Here is a 19,470-nt window from a genome sequence, read left to right as displayed (position 1 = left end):
GAGTTGAAGTCCACATGCCTTAAAATTGTCAAGTTTGGGAAACACTGACCTAACCTATCTTGTAGGCCTCGGGGGATATTAAAATTGAAAGCCGGAACACAGGTAGTCCTCAACTTACAATAGTTTGCTTAGTGACCATTTGAAGTTAAAACGGCACTGAAAAAAAACGACTTATAACTATTTTTCACATTTACGACCGTTGCAACATCCCCACAATCATGTGATTTACATTTGGATGCTTGACAAGTGACTCACATTTGTGACTGTTACAGTCTCCCGGGGTTATGTTATTACCTTTTGCAACCTTCTGAGAAGCAAAATCAATGGGGAAACCAGATTCACTTAACAACCGTGTTACTAATTTAACAACTGCTGTGATCCACTTAACAAATGTGGCAAGGAAAGATGTATAAAATGGGGCAAAACCCGCTTAACAAATTTCTCACTTAGCAACATAAATTTTGGGCTCAACTGTGGTCATACGTTGAGGACTACCTGTACTATGTATGTTGACTTGAACTTCTATAGGAAAGGCAGAAAAAGTACTAATAAAAAATATAATCAGAGGATAAAAGAGCAAAAAAGTATGCTCTATAACCTCTTAATTACATTACAAGGGATAAGTTTCCACTTTCTTTACTTCAAGTATATCCCAAATGTTCTGTTCCTAGAGTAATTTAATTCAATTCATTATGTTAGAAAAGAAATTTCACACTGCAGGTTTACAACAACTGATTACTCCGAGCATAATTTCCAGAATTATACAAATGATATACACATGACATACAGGAAGATTTGCTTAAAATGACCTCACACTGCTCCAGGGTACTTTGGAAGTATTTCACAACTGGGTATAATAAGGGATCAGCAAAAATTTAACTAGTAGCACCAGTTCAGATGACTAAGAGTCTTAACTATGGCACTGTCTTAATACGCAATATATTTTCTTCAACAGTAGTATGTGTACAATTAAATGTGACACTAGCTGTTAAACTAGTTTGTTTCCTCAAACTATATTAGCTGATTTTTGTGGAGTCACTGCGTTTTGTGCTTGTTGTGTATATTTGATTTATTTGGCTTGGTTAATAGCCAAATTTGGCTTGGTTTGAATTTGTTTAATGTGCCGATGTTTAGGGATACGCTAATAATGTTTTACTCAGTGTTTATTTTAATTTACCTTCATACATATTTGCTTTAATTGGACCTATGAATTTATAAACTTGTGTGCTGCCTATATTTCCAGACAGAATTTTAGAGACCTGATGTTTAACAACAGTCTTGAAAAGGCAACAGAGAACAGCTTACATAAAATAAAATGCCATAATGAGCAGAATAACAAAGCCTCAGTACAGAAAATGTAGAAGGGGGAAATCTTTCTTAAAAAATACAGGATGGGAGGACAAAAGACTCATATACAGAAAAAGCAGTAGTTTTGCTTCTGCCAAAGATGAAAAGCTTTGTGAACTGACTAAGACTGATTCTGACAACTTTTCCTCCGCTGCCAACTTCAAATTAGCAGCGCTTCAAATTGGGAGCACAAACTGCCTCAAAATGCAATTTCCTACCATCTTCTCATAGCAGTATCTGTAATACTGGTTGGGTTACGAGGCCTCAGTGAAGTGTGATACTGTCTATGGAGCTACAATTAACAGCATATTTATTTTAAAAAATGAAACAAATACGCTTATACTGTAACTCTTAAACTCTTCTTTTTAAAAGAAACAGTTCTTGAGGATTTCTTGGGAGTAGTTTTGTGGCTTTCTCACATATGAACATAGATTTGAGAGTATCTGAAAAATACAAAATGCGAGAAGGCAGAGGTTGAACAAGAAATGGGAGCCCTGCCGTCTTCTGGGCAACAGTAAGAGAATATACCATGAAGAACTAGTTAAAACTGCCAGTTCTGAAAAACCAATGAAGGAAAATTGGTTTGTAGCTTAGGGTTGACATGAGGGGTCCTTGGTGCTCTCTGAGCTTGCTAGTTTTCTTGCAGATGTTTCATTATCCAAACTAGGTAACGTCATTGGTGCAACAATGTCATAGCTAGTTTGGGTAATGAAACATCTGCAAGAAAACATGCAAGCTTATAGAGCACCAAGGACCCCTCACTTCTGAAAAAACAAGGCTTCTGTTGTAATTTAAAGACAACAAAAATTAGATTATGAAGTCATGTATCTGCTCATCCTAACAGTGAGCAGCTGAAGCTGGATCATAAGATATGCTAACATATGTAAGAAACAAGGGTCAAAACATCTGAATCCTCAATGGTGACTGATTCAGCAATCAGGAGAATATTGTTTCCATCAAGTTCTATTAAAAGGAGTGGCAGATGCAAGGATAGCCACATCTTCCAATACTGAAATTTCAAATCCACCTCACACAACAGATGGGACATAATCATGGGACACTTGATAATAAACACATCGACTCTAGGCTGTTCTGTAAGAAACCTACAAAACGACACCTTCACATCTGTCTTAAAATCTAAATGTTTGCAAAAAGGTTTGAAAAACAAGAGGCAAATATGAAGAGAAGGATAATCTGATGCAGATGGCAAAACATGGGCTCCGTTGTTGATTTATTAGGCAATGCATGTGGGGGGATAAGGATTCTGTGAACTTGGCAATATAAGTACCAACAAAGTGGGGAGGGGAAGAGAGTTCAAGCAGTGATTAAAAGGATATGAGAGGGAGGACTAATACCAGTGACTCTAATATACATAGCAATAAGGGAACAGATAATTCACCCTATTAGTACAGGTAGTCCTTGACTTATAACCATTCGTTTAGTAACTGAATAGTTTCAACAGCACTAAAAAAAAAAAGTGACTTATGACCCTGTAGTCACGTGACCAAAATTCAACTGCTTGGCAACTGGCATACATTGATGACGGCTGCAGTGTCCCAGAATCATGTGATCAGCTTTTGCACCCTTCTGACAAGCAGAGTCAATGGGGGAGCTAGATTCATGATAGTAATAATGATAAAGTTGGAAGGGACCTTGGAGGTCATCTAGTCCAACCCCCTGCTCAGGCAGGAAACCCTATACCATTTCGGACAAACGGCTGTCCAATCTCTTCTTAAAAACTTCCAGTGTTGGAGCATTCACCGCTTCTGGAGGCAGGTGGCTCCACTGGCTAATTGTTCTCGCTGTCAGGAAGTTTCTCCTTAGCTCTAGGTTTATTTAACAACCACGCTACTAACTTAACAACTGCAGTGATTCGCTTAACAAATATGGCAAGAAAGGCCGAAAAGCGAGGCAACTCTCACTTAGCAACAGAAATTCTGGGCTCGGTTGTGGCCGTAATTCGAGGGCTGCCTGTATCTAATGCAACTCTTAACGGTTCTCTTAAAATCTCATCCATACACCCCTTGTAATTAACTGGTTTTCTTCCAAGCAATTTTGATGCACGTCTCCCTAGGTTTTGCAAGCAGAATTGCTCCCCCCCCCACTTTTTAGCTCAGCTTACCTCAAACTGTAGTGGAGTATTGCAGCGACTAGCAGCCAAGGAGGGAATTGGGGAGAAGATCACACCACAGCCACTGCGACTCTCCTCCTCTCCCGGCATCGACGAGGAGGACGTAGTTAGGTGTGGGCTCAGTGAATCTGGAAGCAGGGAGTCAGGAAGCGGAGGAGTGACAGGAGACAGTGGCCTCAATAATTTAGTAACACTCTGTTCCATCAGATAGCGAGACTTCCACTTCTTCAGAGGGCTCAACACATCTGAAATTTTAACATACAACGTAGATGACGTTTTACTATTATAAAGCCCTCGTCCGTGCTCAAAAAGTCAATCCCTCTACATGTACCCAATAACACCTTAAATCTGGCTCCTGCCACATTAACAATCACTCAGAGCTAATGCCAAAGTTGAAACGAGGGACAATATTCTAAAAGGAGGACAATTTCGGGACTCGGTGGATGTTTCAGGAACGAAAAAAGTTATCAACTGAACGCAGTCAAATTCAGGCCTTCGGTAGTTTTTTCAAAAAAAAAACAAAAAACAAAAAGCAAACAACTCCAAATTATTTGTTTTGTCAGACTAATTCAGCAACAGGAAACTTATCACAATACTGAGCTGAAATACCTCAGGTCTTTATATAACCAGGCTTACCCTATTCCAGTGTTTCCCAAACTTGACAATTTTAAGGCATGTGGACTTCAACTCCCAGAATTCCACAGCCAGCGTTGCTGGCTGTGGAATTCTGGGAGTTGAAGTCCTCATGCCTTAAAATTGTCAAGTTTGGGAAACACTGCCCTATTCCATACAAATTCACATTCCTTTTCTTCACAAAGCTCGGTTGATGGAAAAGCTGTCACGGAGGTATACCAAGGCTGAACAGGAGCTAACAACCAATCCAACATCATGCTTTTAGCAGCCTATTTAGTCATTTATTAGGTTTATATCCATCTACTTTTCCATCTCCAATTTTCCTCACAACCAACATCGCGTAAAGAGAATGGGCTGAAAGTGACTGATTTAGCAAAAACCTTCCAGGGAGCTTCCATGGATTCCAATATGGCTTAATAGCTAATCAATAATGTATTACAGCGAGCTTCTTCCACGGCTGAGGGTGTATTGGACCTTGGAATTCCCTGATCCTAAACTAAAATCTTATCCACCACATCACGATGGCTTTCCCGTACGTCTAAATTTAAGTTCCTGTTACCGACAACCGGCTCTTCTTTTTGCACTTTTTTCACCTTCCAATTAATTTGAACTCTCCTCAGGTTTTTTTTGCCCTGTCATACCCAACCCCAAACTACACTCTTTATGCGCTCTTACTAATTTCATTATTCAAGCACTACTGCAGTAGTATCTTTGGGATAAGAGGAACCACTTCTTGATGACAAAACAATTTAAAAGTCCCCGCATCCTTTTTTGAATGGAGGCTGTTTTCCTTTGCAGCCACGTATCTAAACTTCCACAACAGACCAAACCCTTCATATAACTCCATATACATCCAGAAACATTTTTGGGCTTGTTTTACGTGTAAAGCATTCTGTCCTTATATGATCTCTAAGAAAGATGATAAAATCCATGCAATCAGCCTTGATTTCCATGGTTGGATCATTCAGAACACTTTGCCAGCTGTGCAGCAAGCTATTTACAGGCTCCCGCGCTGCCAATGCAGGAATTCCAACTTCTCCATGTTCCAATGAGACTCATTCGCTCCCCATTGGCTGAAATATATAATGAAACCTGATTGTTCCATTGGCCATTACACCGCTCTCGGGTTCGTCTGTCTACTGAAAAAATGGTTCTCATCCTCTACAATTCGAACTCTTGCTCAACAGAGTCCCCTAGATATCTATGAATGGAAGGAGGAATGTTAACTGCGAAGACGTCTTCTGTTGAATAGCTCCCCAGCCAAGTCTCATTAGTTCCTGTTTCACTAAGTGCTGCAAGTACTTTGAGCCGTTCCTCTCTTGAGATGCTGCCTTTCAATCTACAATCTCCTCTAAACAATTGTTCACAAAGACACCCAGCTTCCTTTCATTCTTGGATCACAAAATCGCCTCATGGAAAGCTGCCCTTCCCAACTATCCATCACACACTAGAATATAATTTAATCTGGGTTGGAACAAAAAACCCACAAATATTTGTTGAGGGGTTGTTTTTTTTTTGGAATGCCACCAGACAACTGCAGTGGGTCTCTAGGAAACCACTCCAAATTCACACAAATCTTTTGGATCACGAGAAAACCTTCCACTTTTCCTTTTGCTCTCACTCATTCAACATTGCAAATTTGCCCAGAACTAGTGCTTTGTCCACTACCTTTGTGCAACACACAGTTATCTGTACACTGCCTAGGGCCTCGTTTGACGTCCTTGGAAAACTGATCCCTGACTTGGGGAGTCCGCCACCCTCTTCCTCTGCAAAGACAGATGTAAAGTTACTATTTTTAAGACTCAGCTTTTTGCTTCGCTCACAGATGTAGCAAGGTAGCTGCTCTGCTGCAGAGTGGCTGCTCTGTAACCAGGTGCCCACTGGTTAACCAATTATCTCCCTAGAAAGCGTTAGGAGAAAAGCATTAAGCACAAAACTCTCGACTTTTCAGGTAGTACACTTTCTGCATGAGTACCCAATTTCTTGGGCTTGATGGAGAAGAGGGCCCTTTTTACTCAGGTGTGCACGTTAAATCTGATCATCTCACCCAAGGCAACCACCCAGCAAAAGGAAAAAAAATGCCACCCGTGCGTCTTGCACAATTTGCTGCGTGTCTTTATGGCAACAGCTTAACAGATGGACTCAGAAATACGTAGCTGCCCGGGATCATGTAAGGCAGAATTTAAGTAATTGACTTTGAACACTCCTTAAGCTCTCGCTTATTACAAAACCTGCATCAGTTAGAAGCAGAGCGTGCAAAATTCAGATTCCTTATCTACATTATTATTGACCTACAATTGTGGTAAGATCTTTTTTTTTCCTTTTTAAGTACATGGTGGCCATACCTGGGTAGCTATAGGACTCTGCTACAAAAGGTTGTTTTAAAACAGTGTTTCTCAACCTTGACAATTTTAAGGCATGTGGACTTCAACTCCCAGAATTCCACAGCCAGCGTTGCTGGCTGTGGGATTCTGGGAGTTGAAGTCCACATGCCTTAAAATTGTCAAAGTTGAGAAACACTGTTTTAAAATAATAAAAAAAAAATATCACTGTTCAGGACTAAACTCCAGTCGTTTCCCTTCCCATTAATGTATCAAGAGCGTGCAGACATCTCAACCAACCTGTATTTTCTGTGCAAATGCCAGAAACACTACTACTCTCATTGCTTTGGTATAGACACTGGGCTTTGTTCTCCTGGGAAGCAGGTGAGGTCTGAGTCATTCCTTCTTCCAGAGCCTGCTTCATCCAACGCTGTAAAAAATAAAACCTATTGAATGCATTATCCTCTCTGTGTTCTTCAGAAAGTTTCAACAGATTACTTTAATTCCACTGGTAGCATCGACTTCTATCTTATCTCAAGGATCAGTTAAACTTTTAAGCAACATCTCATTTTGTACAGTCTCTCCCTCCCTCCTTCCCTTCCTCCCTCCTTCTCCACATTTATGTACTTAGAATTCGCATTTGAACTGGCAATTCTGGATAAGAAATTAAAAATAATTAGAAAGCAGCAATAGCTTTAATGTAGGGGAATCCAACTACAGGGAATGGAATATGGAAAACTAATCAGTGCAGACTAGATCTAGTGCTCCACAAATACTAAGCAAGTGACTTTTCATATTTATTAATGCTTTTCTAAAGTCTTAAGAACCAGGCACATTTTTTATAAAAGAAGAGATCTGTAATCAATGTCATTATCAGAGTTTGTGCTAATGTGTTGCCAATATTGCCAAGTTAAAAAATTTCTCCTACACTGACACTCTCAAGGCTGTAAAACCAGAACCAAAACTTTATTTTAATGAAGCATGTAAAAGACTGTTTATTAACATTTTAAACCAGTCTTTCTGGACTTAGGGATCCATAAATACATTGGAATTTAAAGGGTCAAAATTCCCACAAGTCTTTGGAGTGCAGATTGGAAAAGGCTACTCTGAACTAAAACAATAAATGCAAAGAAAATTACTGGTTTATGCTCTAAATCAATGAGCTATCTGGTGACCATTTTCGTATTGTAATGTGAATTTAATTCAGTAGATTCAACTCATCCTTCTGTGTCAGATTTTATACAAGCCAAGGGAGCTTCTTACCATCCAATTATGGAAACTAGAATGCAGCATGAAACACACTAAATCCCCAACTGAGGCACGAAAGATGAGCAGGGTGAAAGTATGTAAATCATGTTGGTTCGTGTGACCACATAAACGTATATTCTTAAGTTTGATATGAGAGAGTTTGTCTTCTTTTTTTAAGCAAGTAAGTGCTTAACATTTATATTCAGAAAGTGTGAAAAACCATGGGGGAGGGAATATGCAACTACTCTGCACATATTTTCCACTTTATGCACTTTCCTAGCATTAGCCTTTTAAACACTGAGAAATCAATACAGATTTCTGACACAAACCAATGTACAGAAGCCATGACTATTTTTGATTGTACTTTTCCCCTACAGTGTTGTTGTTTTTTTGTTGTTTTTTTAAAAAAACCCTCTTAATTTACTCTTCTGCTTGATCCTTGCTAAAATACAATTAACAAAAAAGTGGTCAAATAATAATTAGGTTTAAAAACTGGTCTTGAATTTCGTGATATCTACAGTCAAGATTTAAAGTTTAAAAACTTCTGATTAATTTTATAACAAGGAAACTGAAGGCTTTAAAATAGCATATAGAGCATTCTAAAACCTATAAATAACACTCTACAGTTCCTGGACACCAAGGCTTCCAAGCACATGGTTTCTCTATTATTGTATGTTCCGCATAAAATACAAAAACTGCTTTAGGGGGTATACGAAGTGATACTGTCTCTTAATGCAAGACATTAGACATACACCTAGAACAGGGGTAGGCAACCTTGGCTCTTTTATGACTCCTGGACTTCAACTCCCAGAATTCCTGAGCCAGCATGGCTCAGCTTGGAAACTTCTCCCTTTCCCCTCAGCATGGCTGGCTCAGGAATTCTGGGAGTTGAAGTCCACGAGTCATAAAAGAGCCAAGGTTGCCTACCCCTGACCTAGAACAATGTTTCAACCATGGCCGCTTTAAAACATGTCAATTTCAACTCCCAGAATTCCCCAGTCAGCATGGGAAATGCTGCCTGGGGCATGTTAGGAGTTGAAGCCCTAACACATTTTAAAGCCACCAAGGTTGAAAAACGTTGGCCTAGAAAGTAATCCAAAACATAACCTGAAGTCTGATCTTGATCTAAAATTCAGATCTCTCTTCTGTGAGACATCATCCCTGCTACATTTACAGAGTGTTTTAATATCCAATGAGGGATCTTATAAAGCAGCAGTCTCCAACCTCTCCGGCTCGGTGGACCAGTTGATGGTGTCAGGGAGAGAGGGGAGAAGGGATTCGTGTTCGCAAAGGCAGCTTCTGCAGCTCTGGTTCTGAACAGGCTGCGGCCTAGCGTCAGGCCATGGGGGGGGGGGTGTTGGGGACTCTTGTTATAAACCTTTCCTCCTCCTTTGTCCTGTGTGTGACCTGTGCCAAGAGCTTAAATGTATAGACACCCGTGGAAAATATACCTTTTTACACGAGCTGTAATTCCCATCCAGCTGAAATGGCTGCCTTCGCCTTTCTGGGTTGAAGGGAGAGCCAAAACGGATATAATGTTTCGGGGTGGTACAAATGAGTGGGGAATGAACAAGGCCTGGCAACATGTTCAGGGTGGTAGCCAAGACAGTTGGGTCAGTGGTGATACGTAAAGGGCACTCAATGGGGCACTCCTGCTTCTCTGCTTTGTCGTTCAGCCACTCTGTAACCAGATACTAGAAACAGAAAGAGACATATTTACTGTACAGGGTTAGTAAGAATGTGCAAACATTAGTGAGACAATGAAGACGGGTAGAAATATCACGGTGTCAAGGCATCTCTTTTTAAATTTTGTTTATTCATTAAATTTATATACTGCCCATCTCACTCTGAAAATGACTCTGAGAGGCTTACAGTTATAATTAAGAATAGATAAAAATAATGTTGGAAGCTGCAGACATTTGTTTTAGAACTTTGTCTGAATTTGTTTTATCACTACTTACCCTACAGCCCCATCACAAGTTGATCTTATACTAAAAATCCTGAGCTACAGTGAACTCTCAAAACGACAGCGATGTTTTACTTCCTTCAGTCAAACCCCCATTTTAAAACAAAACCAACTCAGTATCTTAAAAAAAATAATATTATGATGTAATTAAATGCCGGGTTGATTAATGAATTTCAATGTAATTTAATTTTGTATTCAAATGTAGCGTTTATTAATGTGGCTGATTAGTTATGGTAAAAGAACTTCTAATGAATTTAATTCAAAGAATAACATTTATGCAAAAAAAGATCACACATTCAAATAAATATGCCAGTTCCTAGGTCTTCCAGAAGCCTTCCAGATTTCACACAACAAAGGTAACCTGATACATTTTTCCTCAAGTTATATTGAATTTTATGTGTGATACAGTATTTTTAATAGCACCATGTTAATGATGGACTCTATAATCCTGGAGGCTATATATTTAAAATGTTATTTTAGACATCACATACAGCATATTTAAAAAGATAGTGCATTAACTAAAATATAGACAAAAAGTGATGACTTCAAAACCGATTATGAAAATTCCATTTTTGATTTTTGGATTAGAAAACAGGTCATTTTTCCTTGGCTTCAATAAATCAAGTATAAGATTTCAATCATTCTGAGTTGGTATCACTTAAGACTATTCATAGTCTTGGGTCAGCTTTTACAATTCATGCTTTATTTCATCCAACATTCCCTTTCGTAGTTCTGTGAGAAATTTCTGGTTTCTCTGCTGTCGTGCCAAAAAATAATCTTGGGGGGGGGGGATATACTAATGGCATCATTTTTACATTTTATAAAATTCAACTTTAATAACCTTATTTTTTTGCGTGTAGATTTGTTGCAAATTCTGTGGATCATCAATACTCTCAGATACAACCCAGGCATTAATTCAGACATTGGGGTTTAGCTGAATGCTGCTAGCCTTTTGTTTTTTATTTTAGACTGCTGACTAGTTATGAAAATCAGTGAAGGAAAACTGCATCAGATCAAGAAATATCCAAATTTACATTTTGACGACTGTGCTTCCCCCCCCCCGTTAAGAGTTAATAAACGTTAGCCATAAAAGCAAGCAAGCAAACAAACTAAAGCAATATGCCACATTATAGGAGCTACACGAAGCAAAATTATCTCCTTGTCATTGCAAGAAAGGATGAGTTACCCATCCTTTCCCACTCCATTTACCTTTTTTGTTTTAGGATATTTGGGTGCTGCCCGGTTGGCCTGTGATCCTGACGCAGCCGTCACAACTGGATCAGAGTTCACCACCGGTGGCCTCCCTTCTCCTGGGCCCTCTGCCCCGCTCACTTCCGCTGCTGCTGCTGTGCTGGTACCACTTCCTTCCTCTGGAGCAGTTTGAGAGAGTTCAGACTGCTGGGCACTGGCAGCTTGTTTTTGTCTTCTTAGTCGCTGTGCTGAGCTGCTCCGATAACGCGAGAAACGGCTTTTGGGCCTGGGCCGTGGTGTTTTTGGTGGTGCCGGTTTAGGGACTGGTTTATCTGCACTTGTCTCCTGCAATGTAAACCATTATTGAAGGAATTCTTAGTTTACTCTGTACTTGTTTACACTCTGCAAGAACTGGATATATAGGCTTACAGTATGAAGGCAGTGTCTTGAATTGAGGATCTAACTTGGAAAATACGTTCTACTTCTCCCTTTTGAGGGACTAAAATATGGAAAGATGAATGTATTATTTTTCCCAGGAAAGTATGCACAAGTATGCATAACAGCTTGACTCCCTCTTCTTGCCACAAAGAAGAAGGAGTCAGTCAAGCTATTCTCCAAAGCACCTGAAGGCAGGACAAGAAGCAACGGATGGAAACTAACCAAAGAGAGAAGCAATCTAGAACTAAGGAGAAACTTCCTGACTGTTAGAACAATTAACCAGTAGAACAACCTACCTCCAGAAGTGGTGAATGCTCCAACATTGAAACTTTTTAAGAAGAGATTGGACAGCCATTTGTCTGAAATGGGTATAGGGTTTCCTGCCTGAGCAGGGGGTTGGACTACATGACTTCTAAGATCCCTTCCAACTCTATTATTATTGTTGTTATTGTTGTTATACTTTTATTGACACTTTCTCAACAAAAGTGCGCTATTTCTAATATTTGTAGATAGCAATTCCATTTCACAAGCTGAGATAACCTTTTTTTTTAACAGATCAACCTGGACAGATGAAACGACTTCTCCAAACCTAGCATTCATTTGGCAACAATGAACCGTCTGTGCCACCTCTGTTGCCAGCTAAGGACTCGTAGCAAACTGCCTTGCTAGTTCAAACAGGTTTACTTGAACAAGAAACTTCCCAAGCAATATCTGATGGGAAGACAGGAGACAGACCAGCAACTGAATTATATTTTCCGAACAAGTGGCTGGGTTTTTACTCTGTCAATGAAGTCAACCCTCCAAATTCAGCAGTTTCCCAATCTGATCTTCAACCATTCTATTGTTCTTCTTACCCCAGCCTGTGAAGATCTCCGGGTGTTTACCCCAACGCTGCTGACACAGGTCGGAGCACTTGCCATGGATACATTTAAAGCCAAACTGTTATCTTCATTTTCATTTGGCACAGGTTTTGCTTCTTCTGGTTCTGGGGTCTCTGCAGTAACCACTACCTCTGCATCTGTGCTGCTCCTGTCTGACGATGGCAGATCTCTCCTCCTCTTTCTCTTTTCCAGATTCTCAAATACATGCATGATAGCTTCCACCTTTCTATCTTCTCGGGTCTAGCATATGAAACAAGAAATCCAGGTTAACACTACAGGCACCGGAGAGGAAGACAGTGAAGATGGGGCATCACTCAAACCACAGATAATGGAAGGCACTGCAGAAATAACAACCTAATACCCAGACTTCCTGTATGATTGATCAACTTGACAGAACAGTGATGATTACGAAGAAGATATGCACTTCTGTGCATTTTAGTAGTGTGCACTATTTCAAAGTAAGAGACAGTCAGCTTAGCTTACAGTTGCTCTGAGGGCAGGGAATACAGAACTGATATTGCTGATTTGAAGCAATACATAAAAAACAGAGACACACTTTGGTTTAGTGGTTACGGGTTAGGGCTAGACCTAGGCCTCCCTTATACATGCAAGCCAGCTGGGTGGCCTTAGGTCAGTCATTCTCTCTCAGTCCAACCCACCGTACAATGTTGTTGTTGTTGTAAGGAAAATAGGAGGCAGGAGCAGTAGGTATATTTGCTTTAGGTTGACTGAATTATATAAAAGGCAAGAGTTATGATTGGTCACACAGTCAGCCCGATGTTTAGACTGGATTGGGCATTTTTATCCACCTACCCAGTCCTTCCCAAGGACCTGGGATAGGCAGTTGTTGTTTGATGGTGTTAAAAGTATTGTTGCAGGATGTAAGCTATTTCAAGTGAAGCTGTCTTTTGCCACTGACTGTTGATTTTGTAATACCGATAGTATTCTAGATGTTTTGGGATTACACCTAGAGCTCTTATTGCTATTGGTACTTCTTTCTTTCTTTCTTTCTTTCTTTCTTTCTTTCTTTCTTTCTTTCTTTCTTTCTTTCTTTCTTTCTTTTTCTTTCTTTCTTTCTTTCTTCCTTCCTTCCTTCCTTCCTTCCTTCCTTCCTTCCTTCCTTCTTTCTTCCTTTCTCTCTCTTTCCCACAGTAGTTCTATATCTCTTTGTAGATATCTGTATTTTGTGATTTCCCTCCCCCCCCATTCTTTCTCTTCTACTGTCTTCCAGGTATTGTAATGGTACTATCCAGACTTTGTTTTTGTCTTTCTTGTTTGTTTAAATTCTACTAATGCACATCCTGATTAACAGCCAAGCCTGCAGGAAAATACTGGAAACTTTTAAAAACTACCTGGATCCAAAGTCTTCCGGAGCTATTTTCCTACATGTTATCCTAGATGTTGCGCAAGAGGCATATAATTGATATGAGGAGCTACCTGTTCCTGACTACATAGCTTCATTGTGAATATTCATATTCCCCATACTTCAACCTCTTTATATCATTTTGAGTAGACTGGGAACACTACCTCAGAACTTGTGCAACGTATATGCAATTTTCTGTGATGGATCTGTTACGCTGTTATTTATAATACTAGTAACCACCAAGATGAACAGGCACAGGAGAGGAAAAAAAAGAATATAAGGAGAAATTAACTCAGCAACAACTTATCAGAAAATTCTAGGAAATGCCTATGCCCAATGGAAAAGACAACAGCCATCACAAAACACTAGAACAGTGGTTCTCAACCTGTGGGTCGAGACCCCATTTGGGGTAGAACGACCATTTCACGGGGGTCGCCAAACAACGCAGTCCGCCATTTTTTTCCCCTTTTCCTTAGCTGTGCTACTCCCTTTTATTCTATTGGCTTTTGAAAGCCAATAGAATAGACTCTCTTGAATAGAGTCTAATTCTATTGGCTTTCAAAAGCCAATAGGAATTGTCCAGGCTGTCTCTGCCCTGCTGAGCCCACCAAAAGTCCCATTCTGCAAACGGTGCTGCACCAGTTGAATAGTCCTCGACTTACGACCGGTTGAGTAGTCCTCGACTTACGACTGGTTGGGGGTCACGGCATTAAAAAGGTTGAGAACCACTGCACTAGAATAAGTTTATATTTAACAAATACTTGCCCGTCTGCCATGACTGAGACCACCCAGCTCATCGGCAGCAGTTTCCTCCTTCTCCTCTTCTGGCTTCTCTTCCTTATCTGCAGCCTAAAGAGAAAGAGAATAAAACCTTAAAAAAAAAAAAAAAAAGCTAGTCACAATTGCCAGTAGATTTGAGGACCATTACTGAGACCTTTCAGCTTTTCACTGGAGGTTTGTTTGTCCAAAAAATGAAGATTCATTCTGTGATTAAGTTTACCTAGAATTAATGGAGTAGAGAATTGGTCTCTTGACAGAAGGCCACCTGAAAAGACTAGAAAGCATTTGAAATGTGGATTTACAGGCAGCTGTTACACATAAGCTGGGTTGACAAGATCAGAAATGAGGAGGTGATCAGCCGCCTGAGAAAGCCAAGGGAAATCATCAAAACAATTAAAAAACGAAAATTAGAATATTTCAGACATGTGATGCGACACCCAGAAAAATACGACATACTCCATTTAATCCTCCAGGGAAAGACTGAAGGCAAACAAGGTCCAGGCAGAAGAAGAACATCGTGGCTTCAAAATCTAAGGGACTGGTTTGGACAAACTCAGCAGCACTTTTTTGTGTGGCTGCTGATAAAAACAGGATTGCCAACATGATCGCCAACGTCCGATAACGGATATGGCACAAGAAGAAGAACAATTAATGATCCAATCTCACTTATCCAGGATGATGGGAACGTTACCTCATTATCACTCACTGCAGCGGGACCCTCAGAGACTTCCTCGGTTTGGGGATTGCTGTTCTCATCTGAGGCTGCACCCTGCTGCTCCAGTTCCTTACGACGGGCTTTCCGGCGCCTAGTTTCTGCTCCGATCAGAGTGTCCAGAATAGGTGGAGGTAGTTGTTCTACAGGGTTCAGGCTCCGCTTTTGCACAGGACAATTCCGGTTTCCTTTGTGGCAGGCACAATCCACTTTATAATTGCTGCTCCACCACAAAAGATATATAAGCATTTTAGGATCATTCTTCAAAACCTCAAGAAATTATTATTTATTTTATTTGTTAAATTCACATGCCTCCCATCTCACTATCACGCAACTCTGGATGGCTTGTAATAAGATAAAAGCGACAATATAAAACATTCAAACAATAAATATTAAGATTTAAAATTATTTGGGCCAAATGTTTAGGAAAGAATGGATCCTATCACATGAGATGCTTCAGATTTTTATTTTTAAAGTAAAAAAGGAATAATTTGGGCGGAAGGGTAGTAATAATAAGCAAGTAACACCAAGGCAACTTACCAGATATTGTACTCATAATCAAAGGCAATGGTGACCTCTGCATCTTTGGCAATGGAAGCAATTGCATATATGCACAGGTGAATCATCCCATCTGCAATCACGTGACGAACCTGCAATATACAGCAGAATTTCTAATACTTTACAGCCAGGCATATGTCTTACTGCAAAGGTGAACCTTTCTCACAATTGTAAAAACCAGCTTCTGCAGTGGCTGGTTGCTCCTGAACAGCAAGATTATCCACAACAAATGCACCTGAAACTGAAAAAGGTGTGCTTTGCTACCCAATATGGAATTTATTAATGAGAAATGCACAAGCACAAAAATAAAATTTCACCAATTAATGACACCATAAGGTACTAGTCCCCCCCCCTTTTTTTTTTTTTTACTGTTGCAGCAATCCCATGAAACAAGTTTTTTTCCATAGCTCTGGCATTATAAAATTCACAGGGCATCGTCTGAGCCCTCTGCACTTAATTGGCATGGGATTATCTCTGCTTGATTTGTAGAGCATAAACTCAATCACGTTTGCCAAATACCATACGCCACATAGCTACACCATTTACCTCTGCATTTGGTGTACAGGAACGCCTGATGAATCTGGCATCATTTCCAAAAGTGCGGGCATCCACACACATCTCAACACTGTTAAATTTGGAGTAAAACAGCACAAAGGGATACGGCCTGAGGAGGGGGGGAAACATGAACAGCATTTTAACCTCCTGGCAAACATCACCTATCTGGTGCAACCTTAACAGATGACCCGATGCATCCCTGCATGCATTTGTGCATTGCGCGTCTGATCTTTTATTTAAGCATAAATTCCCAATAGAAAAGAACTGGCTCACATTATTTCCAAACTATTCAAAACCTCAAGAGGGAGTGCATTGTGTTTGTTTTTCAAGAAACAGCAATTACACAAAAACTGTTCCCCCCTCCCAATTCCATTAACAGGCCTCTGTTCTGCAATTATTTGGGGCTCTTACTTTTTGAAGAAATGACCATTGACCTCGAACTGCTGCCTTAGCATCACCTTCCCACGATATTCAATTATAAGGGTATCCGCAGCCAAATCTCTCGCGGCCCTCAAAAGCTTTCGGTGCTTCTGAACTCTTGTTACTCTCCCCAGCTGAAGCTGTAAGGTGGAAAATAAGAATTGTGGACCCAAATCCATTAAAAAAAACAACAACAACACCATTTTCTACTATATTTGAAAACAATCTTATTGAATGTGGATAAGTAGGATAGGGATAAAATTATTGTTGCTTTGTGCCTCCCCCAACTCTTTCAGGCAAGGAAAGTGTAGATCTAACAGCAGAAGAGCATCTCTGAAATTGCCCCGTTTAAGAATATCACTAATTTGTCTCTCACTACTTTTGAATATACTTCTTACCTGCATTTGGGATCCGATGACCGTGTTGTTACAGGCCAGTTCAGTCTTATTGATTGTGTCCAGCACAGCCGCCTTGCCCGCAAATTCTTTATTAGCATTTAGATGACGCTCTAGGAGATTTTGCACATCGGCGCTGTATTGGTTTGTGAAGGCTTCTTCGTACTGATCGGTCCAGAGTCTAATGCGGTTTTCCCACCCCTCTGTGGTATTCTCATCCAGGGCGTGGGCTTCTGAAGGAGAATTCTGTATCAAACCACAGAGTCAGTTCAATGGCTGAATGGTTTGGGGCTCTATAAAAGAAACTTAGGACTTTTTGAAACGGCCCTTGGCTTAAAAAACAACACCCACCTATAGAAACAACCTCCCCATTCTTAATTAGCCTCGATCAAGCACAATTTAAAGGCTCTCCTGATCAACTGGTAATAGGTGAAAAACTGCTAGGTAATCAAGACACAGAAAAAAATGCTTGCAAACTCATTCCCAAATATGATGAAATATCATTATCAGCCATCTTTATAGGTGCCTCACCCTCATGATCAACAAGCAGGACACTGTAGCTCTTGACAATGACTTACTATATTAATGCTACTTAATTTCATGTTACAGGGGATCTTTTAAAGTGATGATGCAATACATAAATCAATGACCCACGTATGTACTGTGTTTGGAGGTTGGTTGCAAAGGTGTCTGTCAGGGTTAAACATGTAGTTCTACTCACCTTCATCCGCAAAGATTTCCGTGAACCTTCTCTAAAAGCCTGTCAAGCGCAACAAGAGAAACCACTATCAGTATTTATATCCTAGACATCTGAGCTTTTGTTCAATAAACATTTTCTAATCATCTAAAGGGGAGGGGCCGAGAAACTAAAATGCATAAAAGCCATCGACCTCAGCTTATTTTCACATGCTCCTCCCACAAAAAGTCATCTCTTCCAGGACTTCATCAATTTAGAAATATTGATGGCTCTCTTTTCATTTATGCTGATCTTCAAATATCTATCCTATTAAAAATCAATTGGACAACAACTGTATGCCTAAAGAACGGTGTATTTCACTATATTATTCCTATGCAGCTTCCTTCAAGTCCTACTATGCTACTTCATTGTGGCAGTGGGACACTCTGAGGAGGAATAAGTGAAGAAGAACATTAGAAGCGGACAGCAACAGTATATATTCCCAGCAAGGCCAACCAATGTGTGACGATCATTCCAGCTGCTCAGCTAAAGGAAGCAGGTACAGGTACTCCTCGACTTTTGATCACAATTAAGCCCAAAATTTCTGTTCTTAAGTGACACAATTGTTAAGTGAGTTTTGCCCCATTTTTCAACCTTTCTTGTCACGGTTGTTAAGTGAATCACTGCAGTTGTTAAGTTAGTAACTGGCTTCCCCATTGACTTTGCTTGTAAGAAGATTGCAAAAGGTGGTCACATGACCCAGGGACACTGCAACTGTCATAAACGAGTCAGTTGCCAAGCATCCAAATTTTCATCCCATGACCATGGGATGCTGCAACGGTCGTAAGTGTAAAAAACAGTCCTAAGTCACTTTTTTCAACTTTGAATAGTCACTAAATGAACGCAAAGAGCTACAGAAAGATGCTGGGCTCAGATGGTTATTTTAGTGACAATGGCAAATACATAAATTTGTAACTGTTCAAAAGAAGGCAATGGTATACCACTCCTACATTTTACGAGAAAATCACAGGAAGAGACAAGATAAAGTGATTGACCATATTGGGCTGGATGACCAGCCCTCAAGTTGTTGGCATTCAACATGTGACTGAGAAAGGGCCGAAAACCTTTTGGAAGGCTAACAGTTTTTATGTCATGGAAACATTAAAGTTTTTGAGGTATCTTGCTACAATGTTTCAAAGCAAAAAAAGACGACCTGAAGACACAAAGACAGAATTATAATGGGAAAAACGAAGCGTAAGAAACATGAACGTGAGAAAGCTCAACCCAATGAAAGATTAAATGAATCAATTAGTGACAGTGACATCTCAGGAACCAGTGAACTGAAATGGATGGGAATTAAGACATTTTTCAGTCAGAAGATCACACTGCTTACTACCCAGGACATGGAAAACAAGAACGTATCGCAGAAAGGATACAGCAATGGCAGTACTTGGGTATATCAGAATTAATGACCGTATAGTATAAATCAAAATTTGCAGACAACCCTGCAATATAATGAATGTCCAAGTTTATGCTCCAACCACTGTTGAAGAAAAAGAGGCGAGTTCAATGGTAAAAATTGTGCAAGCAAGATATGCTGCTTACGGTTGGAGACTCAAATGCCAAAATTGAAAGTAGTAAAGAGGAAAAGGCTGTTAGGAAACAGCAGGAAAAGAGTTACGAAAATGCTGGCTTAGGAAACAGAAATTAAGCAGGAGAATGACTATCCAATGACTTGTTTCTGCCAAGGATTTCTTCATTGCTAACAGTTTTAAAACGATCAAACCCACACCTATGTACACTGGAATGCCCAGATGAATACACAAAAAAATCATGTTGATCGTGTCACTGGTAC

General features: G+C 40.0%; 1 protein-coding gene across 8 annotated transcripts in view; it reads right to left on the bottom strand.

Annotated features, from left to right (window-relative positions):
- The window catches only part of SETD5 (SET domain containing 5), a 69,309-nt gene that overhangs the window by 11,350 nt on the left and 38,489 nt on the right, over positions 1-19,470 (bottom strand). For 7 of the 8 annotated variants that reach the window (XM_039355143.1, XM_039355138.1, XM_039355139.1 and 4 more), the window contains 12 exons: positions 17,661-17,699; positions 16,943-17,185; positions 16,536-16,684; positions 16,116-16,233; positions 15,552-15,661; positions 14,991-15,231; positions 14,285-14,368; positions 12,130-12,396; positions 10,856-11,182; positions 9,132-9,374; positions 6,733-6,862; positions 3,470-3,723 (listed from right to left, as the gene is read on the bottom strand). In XM_039355143.1, coding sequence (XP_039211077.1) covers positions 3,470-3,723; positions 6,733-6,862; positions 9,132-9,374; positions 10,856-11,182; positions 12,130-12,396; positions 14,285-14,368; positions 14,991-15,231; positions 15,552-15,661; positions 16,116-16,233; positions 16,536-16,684; positions 16,943-17,185; positions 17,661-17,699 — 2,205 coding nt within the window. Of the gene's footprint in view, positions 1-3,469; positions 3,724-5,884; positions 6,012-6,732; positions 6,863-9,131; positions 9,375-10,855; positions 11,183-12,129; positions 12,397-14,284; positions 14,369-14,990; positions 15,232-15,551; positions 15,662-16,115; positions 16,234-16,535; positions 16,685-16,942; positions 17,186-17,660; positions 17,700-19,470 lie in introns of those variants that run through there. The other variant, XM_039355145.1, reaches the window with a different exon arrangement.

This window comes from Crotalus tigris, unplaced genomic scaffold (assembly GCF_016545835.1).
Source record: "Crotalus tigris isolate CLP2741 ecotype Arizona unplaced genomic scaffold, ASM1654583v1 scf7180000018612.917631, whole genome shotgun sequence".
In the NCBI taxonomy this organism is placed as follows: Eukaryota; Metazoa; Chordata; class Lepidosauria; order Squamata; family Viperidae; genus Crotalus; species Crotalus tigris.
Note: the sequence above shows the minus strand (reverse complement) of the source record. Positions and strands in the feature narration are given on the sequence as shown.